Source organism: Humulus lupulus, chromosome 1 (assembly GCF_963169125.1).
Source record: "Humulus lupulus chromosome 1, drHumLupu1.1, whole genome shotgun sequence".
Classification (NCBI taxonomy): Eukaryota; Viridiplantae; Streptophyta; class Magnoliopsida; order Rosales; family Cannabaceae; genus Humulus; species Humulus lupulus.
Window position 1 is genome coordinate 181,840,310 of NC_084793.1, and position 13,706 is coordinate 181,854,015.

The 13,706-nt window shown below is 29.0% G+C and overlaps 1 protein-coding gene across 1 annotated transcript; it reads left to right on the top strand.

The window, feature by feature from the left end:
- Window positions 1-6,171: 6,171 nt before the first annotated feature.
- On the top strand, window positions 6,172-7,442 carry LOC133801110 (glucuronoxylan 4-O-methyltransferase 1). Its single transcript, XM_062239259.1, has one exon. The coding sequence runs from the start codon at window positions 6,364-6,366 to the stop codon at window positions 7,279-7,281; it is 918 nt and encodes a 305-aa protein (XP_062095243.1). The 5' UTR covers window positions 6,172-6,363; the 3' UTR covers window positions 7,282-7,442.
- The last annotated feature ends 6,264 nt before the right edge of the window (window positions 7,443-13,706 follow it).

Here is a 13,706-nt window from a genome sequence, read left to right on the forward strand (position 1 = left end):
CTTAATTCTTATGTTCCGTCTCCCCATCTCTCTTTAACCCCTTCCATTAATGCTTTTGATTGTGAGGAAAAACAAAGGGAAATGGATAATACTACTCAAGTAGATACAAGTATACAAATGTTGCAGTTAAATATTTATATAAAATTTTAGATGGTAAAATTTAGTTAAAATTCTTGCAGTTAAGTAATGATGTCAAATTTTGTACATGGATGGATATTTAATTGCAAGAATTGTAACATTGTAATCACTTTATTAATTTTGCAGCCATTATCCCAAATACAAATCAAAGTTAAAGTGCAAATCAGTATTTGGCACAGGAAAAGAAGAAGCAAAAATGGTTCACTATCAACTCACTATTATATCTAGAACTATATAACAAAACACTACCTCTGAGATTGGCTTTGGTTGCTACGTTGAAATAATAAATGGTAATGTAAATAAAATGAAATCAACTTCCCCCATCATTCGTCCTTTCTACCATCTTATTGCTACCTTAGATTTTAGTTTTGTAAGTAAATTTATCAATTAAATCTTAAAGTGAAATGAATATTAAAAAATTACAGCCAAAATATTGTGATTGAATATATTAGTACCTTTTTATTTAACAGTTAAAAATTGAAGGTTTTTTTTTTAGAAGAGTAAAAAGTTGTATGATGATCATAGCTCAGATCTGAAAGTGACATCAAATTGCTTAGAAATGCTGGTTCAGAAAAGTTTATTTATTTATATAAATATATATGCAGTGGCGAACCCACGTTATGACTAGGGTGGGCCCACCCTCATTATTTAGTTTTTTTATATATTATATATATTTACAATTTAGTCCTTTTTTATATATCTTAACATTTATATCCTTTAAATTTTACAATTTAATCCTTTTTATATATATTTTAATATTTATATTCTTCTAAATTTTGCAATAATTTATTTTTTTATGTATATTTTTATATTTATGCTCTTTATTTTTTTAAATTCTCGCCCCCGGTTAAGAAATTTTTTGGGTCCGCCACTGTATACTATATATAATATTTATTTTTTAGTGATTTTTTTAAAAATTTATATCATGAGATTTAATTGGACTTGTTCCAAATACTTCCAGAAATCAAACACTGACGGGGCTAACGAATATGACTAAACAGCTTCAAACTAATAGACACGCCAACTATCCCCATCTTGAAATTAAAATATTTTTTTATATATTTAATTATTTTCTTCTAAACTTATATAAGGTAACGAATATAAAAATGTAGTAATTTTTGAAGGTAGGAGATCACTTTTGCTCTTATTGGAGGGACATTTTTTTATTTTTGAGACTTTAAAAAATTACTAATCTTTTTTGTATGATAGCTTACATTATAATTATAATATACTTTTCACTAATTTTCAAGAAATTTCGAATAGTTTACGGTATCGAAATTAGAATTGTGGAAAACAGACTGTTTGAACTTTGATTTCGATACTGTAAATTATTAAGAATTTTCTAAAAATTAGCAAAATGTTTTTTATAACTATCATGTACACTCTCATGGAAAAAAAGAGAGCTATAAATTCAGGAGTTTTTAAAAAATATAGCTTTTATACTATCAATGTGTAAAAATATGAGAATTATAATTTTTTTAATTTGTATGAGAAAATTTATTAAAGAAAAAATTAAAGTATGAGAAATATAATTAGTGACTAACTAAAATATGAAAATGCTACATTTTTTTATCATATTTATATTTTCTTTGATTTTGAAGGTAATTTTATTTTACTTTTTAATTTTTTCCTTCATTTTTTGATTATTTTTTCAGTTATTTTTTCTTTTTTTCTTCTCTTACTTATTTTTTTTCCATTTTATTTTTTTTCTACCAATTTTTTCCTTCATCCTTTTTTTCTTTCCATTTTTCCATTATTCTTCTTCTTCTTCTCATTTTTATTCATTTATCTATTTTTTTTCTTTCATTTGTATTATTTTGTTTTTTTTGTTTATATTTTTTTTTCAGTTTTTTTCTTTTTTTTTTTCATTTTTTTCCTTCTATTTTTCTTCATTTTTGTATTTATTATTTTCTCTTTCTATTTTTTTTTTCTTTTTTCACACATATGAGCTTTTTTTTTCTTTCTTTTTTTCTTCTTCCATATTTTTTTCTACCAATTTTTTCATTCATATTTTTTTTCTTATCATTTTTCCATTATTTTTCTTCTTTTCATTTTTATTTATTAATCTATTTTTTTTCCTTCATCATTTCTTTTGTTTTTTTTTCTTCATTTTTGTACTTATTCTTTTCTCGTTTCATTTTTTTTCACACATATATTTTAACATTACATAATTATTTTACTATTTTTTTTATCTATTATCTTTTATATTATTGTAATTTTTTTTATAGTTTTTTCCACTATATGTAAAAAAATTCAAATCAATTTTTTCAACATTTTATTTTTACTGTAACACTTATAGGAATACCAAAATTTGGAAAGAAAACTAATAAAAATATGAGAACGTGAATGGGTAACTAGTTACCTTCACGTTCTTTATGTGTATATTTCTGGGGGTAACTGGTTATCTTCACGTTCTGGTGTGTGTATATTTATGAGTTCTTTATGGTAACTGTTTACCTATGTTATTAAAATTATAGTTACTTCTTATTCATTTTTAATGAAGTGTTCTTCCTCTTTTTCCTTCAAATTTGATGTTTCTTTTCATATTTAATATGAGTAACTCGTCACTTCTCTTATGATAACTGGTTACCCCTCTTATGGCAGAAAATTACTCATCTCAAGATAACTGGTTACCCCTCCTGATACATGTTATTTAACCTAGCTCTAGGATTTTTTTTTTACATAACTGTCAAAGATCAATTAAGTAACTGGTTATCTTACTCAGGATTTGAAAAAAGAAACGTATAATCTAAGAAAACAGGAAAAAAATGTTTACAATAAATAAAAAATAATTTTAAAAACAATTCATATTACAAAAAAAATTTGCAAAACAACCAAAGAAAAATTTAATATAAAATTATTAATATAAAAACAATATAAAAAAATAAGCTAAAAAAATAATAATTAAATTACAAATATACCCTTCCAAATTAATAAAACTTGATTAAGAGTAAAACTATGTCATAAACCAACTTTTATACAAAAATATCATAAAATAAACCCATAAAAGTGAAGATTCTTAGAAAAAGCCATAGATGAACTTTTTTTTGAAAAAAAAGCCATATTTTTGCACACTCTATTAAAATTCCCATATAAAATGTAATTTCCTCATTAAATTCTCAAAGTTTCAAAAGTGAGAGAATCTCCTTGAAAATATATATTTATCTATAGGCATTTCATTATCTCCCTTGGTGGAGTATTAAGGGGAAGGTGGCCAAGATAAATTAATTAATCATCTTTCTACAGTTCAAATGAAAAAATTGTAAAATAATTTTACCATTATTTTTAGACCATCTCCTATATATGATGTAAATTTTGTGTCAAATTTAGATTGAGTTAATGCTATATTTAGCCCTTTGTTTACACTTGTGCTCCAATGTACAAGATGCTAATTAAGTAAAAAAAAAGTCAATTATTGTTGATATAGTCATTTAATATTTATCGAGAATATACACATTTTTTTTTCTTTTTTTATTATCCAAATTATGATAATATGGTAAATAAAGAATATGAATTTTATAATAATTAGTAGCATAATGATAAATAAAAATGTTGGAATTTATTGTGTCAAATTTGACATAAATTTTACCATCAAATTTAATACATTTTTTAAAACACAACTAGATTATCTCCAATGCGAGATGCAAATATTATACTAAATTTAGCACAAAAATTCAATAAATGATATATTTGACACAACTTTTACAACTATGCTCTAATACATATAAATGTACAATTGATTCAAAAATGAATTTTTAATTAATATTATTTAATATTTATTGAAAATATAAAAAAATAATTTTTTACATTTACATTTAATGCCAATAATAAATTAGATACTAAAAATAATAATAAAATAATTATTAGTAGTAGAAAAGTAAATAAAAAAGTAAGATTTTATTGCTGATCCAAATTTGGATCATGTTATTTCTGTGCCAAATTATTTGGTACAAAAATCATGCTATATTCAATACTAATTTTTAGCATGTGTTAAATTTAGCACAATTTTTAGTACACCATAACATATCCAATAAAGTGCCAAAAAATTAGTGCAATGCTATATTTAGAACATCTTACAAAAAATAACTCAAATAGTATTCCAAAAAGTGTGCCAAATTTGGTACATGATTAAAGTTGTGCTAAATTTGGCACAAAATATAGCATAAACAAAATTTGGAATATCAATAAATGTTACTTTTTTATTTAGCATATTGTCACTAATTATTATAATTGAGTAGTTGACAATTAATGACCAACCATTTATTATTTTATTTTTATTTTTTTAATGATGAATTTCTTGGAGTACATAACTTGGATAATAAAAATAATAATTTTTTTTTTTTTTATGTTCTCAATAAATATTAAATGAATTATTGACTATTTTGTGTAAATTTACATCTTGTATATTGGAGCACAATTGCAAATATTTGGCCAAATATAACATTAACTTATTTTTTGTGCTAAATTTGACACAAAATTTAAATCTTGCAATAATTTTTTTTTGAAGTTTGCTTTGTTTTAGAAATGCTTCAAGATTTGGCACCACATTGGAGATGATCTTAGAGTAATTTTTTTTTTTTAAATGTAGTAATGCAACACTTTTTTTTAGCAACTTTTAAAAGCTCTTTTTATCTGACATTTTTTTTAGTTTTCAACTCTAATTTTCTAGATATCATGATTTTTGTCCTTAATATAGCTAGCTCGAAAGTACGCTTTTGCTTAAAAGTTCCAATGAAATGAGTAGATTATAAAATGTAATCAAATATCTACAAACCATTTTAAGTTGCTATACATTTCCAAAATCGCCTTTTTTATCCGAAGCTTTTTTATTTTTTATTTTTTTTTATATTCAAAACTGTAGATCATTTATAGAATATATAGATAGGAAGCTTCTTAGGTGTCACATTACTTATGCTCCTATTGTAGGGATATTTTTTATTTTTGGTATTTGGAGAAATTATAACTTATTTTTTTTATATGACAACGTACATGATAGTTATAGTAGACATTCAGTCAATTTTTAAGAAATTTTGATGAATTTACCTTGTCGAAATCAGAGTTCAAATAATCTATTTTCCACATATAAAAACAATCAGGTATGCGTGCAACTGACTGTTTGAACTTTGATTTCGACATCATAAAATTCGAAATTTCTCGAAAATTGGCAGGATGCTTGTTATAACTATAATGTACGCCATATTACACACACTTTTTTTTTTATAATTTCTTCAAGTGCTGAAAATAAAAATAGTCTTACGGGAGCAAAAATGATAATCTTATATATTTATAGGAATATTTTCTTAGGTGGGACATCACTTTTGCTCCTACCGTATGAGCGTTTTCTATTTTCGGCACTTGAAGAAATTCTAACCCAATTTTTTTGCATGATGACATACATTATAATCATAACAGACATCCCACCAATTTTTGAGAAATTATGAATAATTTACGGTACCAAAATGAGAGTCTAAACAGTTAGTTGCACTCGTGCTTGATTATTTTTATACGCGTGTAAAACAGATTGTTTGAACTCTGATTTCGGCACTGTAAATTATTAAAAAAAATTCAAAATTTGGCGGAATGCATACTAAACCTTTCATGTACACTATCATAAAAAAAAATTGGTTATAATATCTCTTACTAACAAAAATAGGCCCCTACAATAAGCTCCATATATATATATTTATCATCATGATATTTAGTACCAGTAGTCGTTCTTTTGATTACTTAGTTTCATAGATGCAAACTGACATCCATTTACAAAGAAATACGAGAACATTTCAAACGTCACAACTAAAATGAACAAGCAGTACTCAAACTAACCCCTCACTAATGATTAACAAGGGAAAAAGAAAAAAAAAAGCGAAAAAAACTTCACCGAACTAGTAGATAGATCTACCTAACCAAACTTTTGCTTAATCCAAAAACCATAGCAGCTCTTATGTCTTCATCAAGCCTCCGACCGTACGTTAGATCAATTATATTCCTTGATTTTTAAGCATATATAATACGTACGTGCTACATCATACCTCAATTACTACTTTTCCTAGCTCCATATGATCATCTCATATCTCTCCCTCTTTTCTCCAAACTGATAATTTTCCTTAGTCTTTATCTTCAACAAATTTCACCCCCCTTTCCCTAGCAAGAACACCATCAAAACCCAGCTTTTGATTATTATATCTTTTCCATTTCTTGGTCATCAGACATTATTTATCGAAAAGCATGAGAACGAAAGCCCATCAATCTTTCAACGTCAAGTTTCTCCTTCTTGGAGTTTTCCTCGCTTTTTTGCTTCTCTTCTTCTTAAGATCAAACTTGTCGTTAGATTCCAAAGAGACCTCATTGTTATCACCCAAAACCCCAAACCCAGTGGTGAACAGAAAATCATCAACAGAACCCACAAATGATAATAACGGTAGTATTAGTAGCAAATGCCCTGATGATGATCAAACATGCACAAAAATCCCACCTTCTTTAGCCCAAACCCTAATCCACTACACAACCTCCACCATCACTCCACAGCAAACACTCAAAGAGATATCGGTCTCGGCGAGAGTTCTGGAGAAGAAGTCTCCATGCAACTTCCTCGTGTTCGGCCTTGGGCACGACAGCCTCATGTGGAGCGCTCTCAACCACGGCGGGCGCACGGTTTTCCTGGAGGAGGACGAGGCGTGGATCGAGCAAATCCGGCGCCGTTTCCCAATGCTGGAGTCGTACCATGTGACGTACGACAGCAGGGTTCACGAGGCTGACAACCTCATGGACGTAGGGAAGGGACCGGAGTGCACGGCCGTGAGTGATCCCAAGTTCTCGATGTGCCAACTAGCCCTGAAGGGGTTGCCGAGCTTAGTGTATGAGACAAAGTGGGACTTGATCATGGTTGATGCTCCAACTGGGTACTATGAGGAGGCACCCGGAAGAATGACTGCCATATACACAGCTGGGATGATGGCCAGGAACAGAGAAGAAGGAGACACCGATGTGTTTGTTCATGATGTGAATAGGGTTGTGGAAGATAAGTTCTCCATGGCTTTTCTATGTGAGGGTTATATGAAGAAACAAGAGGGAAGGTTGAGGCACTTCAATATTCCTAGCCACAGGGATGGTTCCGACAGGCCATTTTGTCCTATACTAGAGTAATTTTGTTTTTTATTCACATTTTTTTCCTCACTATTAATTGTTTGTTTGTTGTATAATTAAATTTCCCCAGCTGAGATCATTTTGTAGTATAAGGTACAAAACAGCTGAGTTTTCCTTTTTTTTTTTCATAAATAAAATGGGGTTTCGTCATCATTCGTACATTTATTGTGCAAAATTAATTGTTAGCTGAGTTTAGTATATCATTTGTTTTTTCTCGTATTGGCAAGAATTTATGATTGAATACCATACGTTTCACAAAGTGAATCTTTTGAAAAGTGAAATAATGAGGATCACCTCCTAATTGCGTATTTAATATAATTAATCCACTAATAACTTATGAGATTCTATGTAACTATAAGTCTCATGATGAGATGTCGCAAAGTCCAACTAATTAATAAATTCATACTATTAAATAATAAGCCAATTAAATGTATTTGAAAAGAAAGAAGGATTGTATTAAAATAAAGAATCATCCAATACAACCTTTCCATAAAGAAATATGCCTCATACAAAAGTCGAGCAATTGAGGATGAAAAAGCAAAAAAAAAAAAAAAAAGACTACGAGCCAATATATTAGTTAATTTGTGTTAGGATTGGTATACATAGTGAAATATGATCATACAGATAGAGGTGCAAGACTATACTACGAATTTACTAAAGTCAACATGAGCGGATTGAACTTTATTGTAGGTATTTAAAAATTATATTTTTGGTCTAAAGTGTTTCTTTGGAGTACATAAGAGTATCCAAAAAGTTTGGAGGCATTTGAAGTTGGAGATATTTTGGGTCGAAATACAAGGTAACAAGTAAGAGGCGGTGACGTTGTATCGCCTATTGAGAGGCGATACATTGCTTGCCTAATAAATGTCCCGATAAACGATGTATCGCCTGCATAAGGGCAGCGTATTGCCCGTCACGTGGCACATTGCGTGGGCCGTCTGTACAGGACCATACATTTATGTGTTTTGACTCCAAAACTCATTTCAAAATGCTCTAATCTCATTGGTTAACACTAATGACGTTTCCTACACTATTTAAGGGGTTCATATGACATTTTGGTGAATTGATCACTCTCCACTCTCTCTCTCTCTCTCGCTCTCTAAAACCCTCTATCTCTAACTTATACAGATTACTAGTTTTTTTTTCCGAGATCTTCATCAATAAAGCTTGACTTGTTTGAAGACCAAGACTTGTTAATCCCAATCTCATTCCACCATTATAGTAGTTTCAAGCAGTCTCATAAGGGAGGCTAGAAATAGAGATTTTTGGACAACAATTCTAATTGTATCCGGCCCTTTTTACCATCTCCATTGTTTTTCACATAAATTATGATTTTATGTAACTAGAGTTTTTACCACAATGGTTATTTCATCGTTCTATTCAAATTTGTGTTCTCTTCCATTATGTCTATAGTTATATTATGAATAACTCTCATAAATTACAATATACATTTGTGTTATAGGCCATATTCCCAACAATAAAAAATCCCTATCCTAATTATTTTTCTTTTGTATTTTCCACAATCAACAATGAGGGATATTTTTTATCTTCTACAACTCTCAAATCCTTGGTTCATAATTTGGTTTGTGTTGAACACATAATCATGAGAGATAAAAGAAACTTCTACTTGGATAGGCATGACCTAGATGTAAATGTGGATCTGTGACCTTCATCAACTAAAGATAAAGATACAAACTGAGATCTTAATCTAATAGTGAAAAGTGTCACCAAATTTCTGTTATGATTAGTTAAATACATGGTGAAATTGGTTAGGCACAAAGAGGTGCAAAAACCATAACGACTTCACTAAACTCAACATGTGAGAGTTAACTTTCGGTATAGGCATTTATAAATCATCTTTTTAGGTCCAAAGTGTTTCTTTAGAGTATATATAAGAGTACACATGTAGCGTCCCAAAACTCCTAATAAGGTTTAATACCTTGATTAGTGTGTCAGGAGGGCATGTGGGGTAATTATGTGAATTATATTATTATATAATTAAGTATGCATGATTATGTATATTAAATGTATTTATAGACCCACTTTTCTTAAAAATGGATATTTCATAATCCCGTTGAGGGTATGTTTGTAATTTTTGTGTGTATGTACATTGAGACCACATTATTATGTGGATATATATATATATATATATGTGATATCCGACGTGAGTGAATCCTTTCGAGTGGTAGTAGCAGAAAGGCCAGAACAAGGAAAATACCCGTCTCGAGTCGAGCCCAGGGGTATTTTGGAGATTTTCACATTTTGAGGATATGGATGGGATAAAATTAAGTGATGAAATAGTTAAGTTTAATGGACATTAGTGAAATAATTGAGATTAGTGGTATAGTTAAACTTTTAAGCAAAATGACCATTTTGCCTTTGGGGTCAATTAAGAAGGGAGTTTATGGGCATGAGCATTTTGGTCTTTTGGTGATAGAATTAGAGAAGAGGGGACCAAGTGCTGATGGTTATGTCTCTTACATGTTCTAGGTTCTTTCTCTTCCCCTCCTTTTAGCTTTATCTCTACACTTATCCAAACACCAAATATTCCAAGCTAGGTCCAAGTTCTTTGAGTTTTGAGGATTTTAAGGGGGAATCAAGCTCTAAGTGGGAATTTGCAGTAGCTGGGAACCCATTTATCCATAGGAAATCCAAGAATTATAGAGAAAGAGGTATGAGATTCTCTTTATTGTTCTTCATACTTGTTCTTGAGGAAGTTGAGATTTTCGTCTAAATTCAAAATTTGAAGACACTAAATGGTGTAGATGTATATGTGAATGTTAGAAATATGTTTATGATCCATTTTAAGCTTTGAATTTGAATTAAAAACTAGAAATTTGGGGGAAATTGAAATTTTGCAACCCTAAAGTTGCAATTCTTGATTGTGAGTTGAATTTGATGTTTTATTGGTGTTTATAGGATGTATATGAGGTACTACAACAAAATAGGTATTTAATGGCTATATGGGGGAGACATTGTAGACATTTAATGTCTCCCCCTACGGGAGACGTTGTTGGAGGAGTCATCTAAAGTGACCCTACGATGACTCCCATGAGGAGACTTTGTAGACATTCAATGTCTCCCCCTGGGAGTTATCATAGTATGTACGTTTTACACCCTACGATGACTCCCATGAGGAGATGACCTACAACGTCTCCCATGGGGAGACTTTGTAGACATTCAACATCTCCCCATGGGAGTCATCATTGGTTTTTGTATTTTAAAAAAAAAAAATACAATTAAATAATTATTTTTAGTATATTAATTAATAGAATTAAATATATTAATTTTTTAAAATTGAATTAAATATATTAATTAAAAAATATAAATTCTATGCAAATTTAAATTGTGAATTTTCATTAATAAAACCGAAATGTGTATATAATATATTTTTGCTAGTTAAATATACAAAAATGAAATATTTGTTGTTAAACATACAAAATTAACAAATATTGCACTAGTTAGCTAGACATATATAGTAAGAAAGAAAAAGTAAACAAAAACAAAAATCTAATATGTGAGACGGTGACTTTGAATTATCGGTAGCATATGGTTCGCCCAATGTTGTCGCATTTCATTAATCTGTGTTGGTGTATATGGCGTAGTGTTTAGCTACAAAAAATAAAAAGTAAAATATATATTAGTTATTTAGCTAATAATAGAATACATAATTCTAGATAAAATCGGGCAACATTTCCCCTATAATTATGATTTAACCATATGTGAACAACAAATCAAACAATACACAATAAGTTTCTTCCTTATAGCTCCGCAGCACACAGACAAATTTTCCAAAACCTACTTCACTAAAACACAAAGTTCTTAACATTCTGTTATCATCGCAACACATAATTTTAATCTCAAAACCTAATTCCCTATGGATGAATATTTAAGATATTCAAACTCCTATAACAAAAGTTTAATAATATTAAAACAAGAAATAAGAGAATGTATGTACCTCTTGCAATTAATAATCCTAGTTAGCAAATTTACTTCACTTTGCAATACACTTTGCTATTAAATTCACAATTTACAAAAATAATTTAGTTAATAAATAAAAGATTGCTAAACAAATATCACTAAATAATTTGATTAACAATAACTCATTTTAATTTTAGAATCTTAAAATTCTCAAATGTGTGCTTGAAATAGAAATTTTGAGGCAAAAATCTCACAAGAATCACCCTAAAATCTCACTCCAATTAACCACAACCTACAAAATTAAATTAATTAATAAATAAAAGATTACTACTAAAATAAAAATATATATAACTCTATATAATCAACCTAGTTAAATGCTGATAAAATCTTTTAAAATATATATAATTTTTGAATTAAATAATAACATAAATTAAGAAAAATCATAAACATATATACTTGAATTACTTATATCTATACATACAATTTGGTATGTAAAATTAAAATTAATTTTTTTCTTACTTTAGACAAAGTTATTAGATAAATTTTAGCAAAACATATATACATATATATACTTAATCATCCTAAAAAATTAATAAAAAAAAATAAAAAATGTATATTTTCGGATTAAATAGTAATTTTTTTTTTTAATATAGTAAACATATTTGTATCATCTTAAAGAGTAAACAATGTCGTCTCTCAAATCTACAATAAAATTAATTTTCATACTTTAAACAATATTTCTAATAAACCCACAAATCATATAAAATAATGGACAAAAATCATTTTTTCTATCATTCTAATAATAATACATTTTTTTAATCTTGAAATCTTACCTCAAATATGCTTGAAATCAATTTTATCGAGCCAAGTTTTGCCCAAAACCACAACATATATAAACCCTAAAAATCCAATATTAACCCACTATTAATTAAAGAAAATAATAAAAAAAATTATTCTAACTATAATTCATCCATTTAATCTTAAAAATATACCTTAAATGAGATTTTTAGAGCCGAAAATCGCGAAATGGCACCATAAAATCACCCAAAAACACTGTTGAAATTGCCCTCCGATCTCTCTCTGGTTCGTCTCACTCGGGGAAGAAGAAAGTTGTGTATATATAGTAGGGGAAGACCTTTAACGTCTCCCCTCGGTAGACGTGGAGGACATCTAACGTCTCTCCTGGGGAGACGTCCGATGTGGCACGTCTTCCCAAGAGAGACATTAGATGTCCTCTACGTCTACCGAGGGGAGACGTTAAAAGTCTTCATACGCTACAAATTTTATTAATTAATTAATTTATTTCGAATTTTGTAATTAACGTCTCCCACCACTTTTAATGACTTACACACTTAGTCATAAAGAAGAACTTTTAATGACTTACACACTTAGACTTCAAATATTCCTAAATACATTTAATGTCTTACACCATAGGTGTAAGACATCATAGAGAGTCATTAAATATCAAAATTGTTGTAGTGTATTTTAATGCTTAAATTATGAGTTTGGAATGTACAGGTTGGATCAAATTTGGGCATGTTTAGAATTTTGAAAAATCGCTCATCTTTATAGATTCTAAACATGCTAAAGACTTTATCTTTATTCTTAAGCAAGTAAACATATGTGAACCTAGAACAATCATCAATAAAAGTAATAAAGTATCTATGTCCACATCTAGTTATCATTCCATTTAATCCACATAAGTCCTATGTATCAAATCTAACACATTAGTTTCTTTTTCAACACTAGGATAAAGTTTCCTAATCATTTTAGATGCAACACAGAATTCACAATTATCATGCTCAACATCATCACATACAATTAAACCACATTTAACAACTTTTTTAATTGTGCTATAATCTATATGAGCAAGTCTATTATGCAACAAAGTAATAGGATTTAAGTAAAACATATAACATGAAGAGTTAGCATTATTATTGTAAATTTTAGTGTCTTGAGTACACAATTTAATCATACCATCACAAACATGCCACTTTCCCACCATGTTATTTCACTTGGACAAAATGAGCTTATCAGACTCAAACACCACTATTATGCCCGGTTTGCTCAACAAGTTTCCACTTACAAGGTTTCCACTCATATTTAGAACATACAACACATTTGTCAGAAAAAATTTCTTTCCGAATGTGAAGAATAGACCACATTTCCCTTTCCCACCACCTTGGATATATGTTCATTCCCCATTTGGATTTCATGGCCATCTTTGGTTTCTTAAAATAATTTGAAGATTCCTCTATCATAAGTTACATGAGTGGTGTCACAAGTGTCATACCACCTTCCTTGCACTTTGCCTTGAATGAAATTCACCTCACTCAAGGTTGCAACCAACTCCTTTTCAGTGCAAGACTATTATGATTTCACTAAAGTCTAAATAGTGAAAATTGATCATGCACAAAGAGGTACAAGACCATTACGATTTCACTAAAGTCAACATGAGTGGGTTGACTTTTGTTGTACGCATTTAAATATTATCTTTTTGGGTC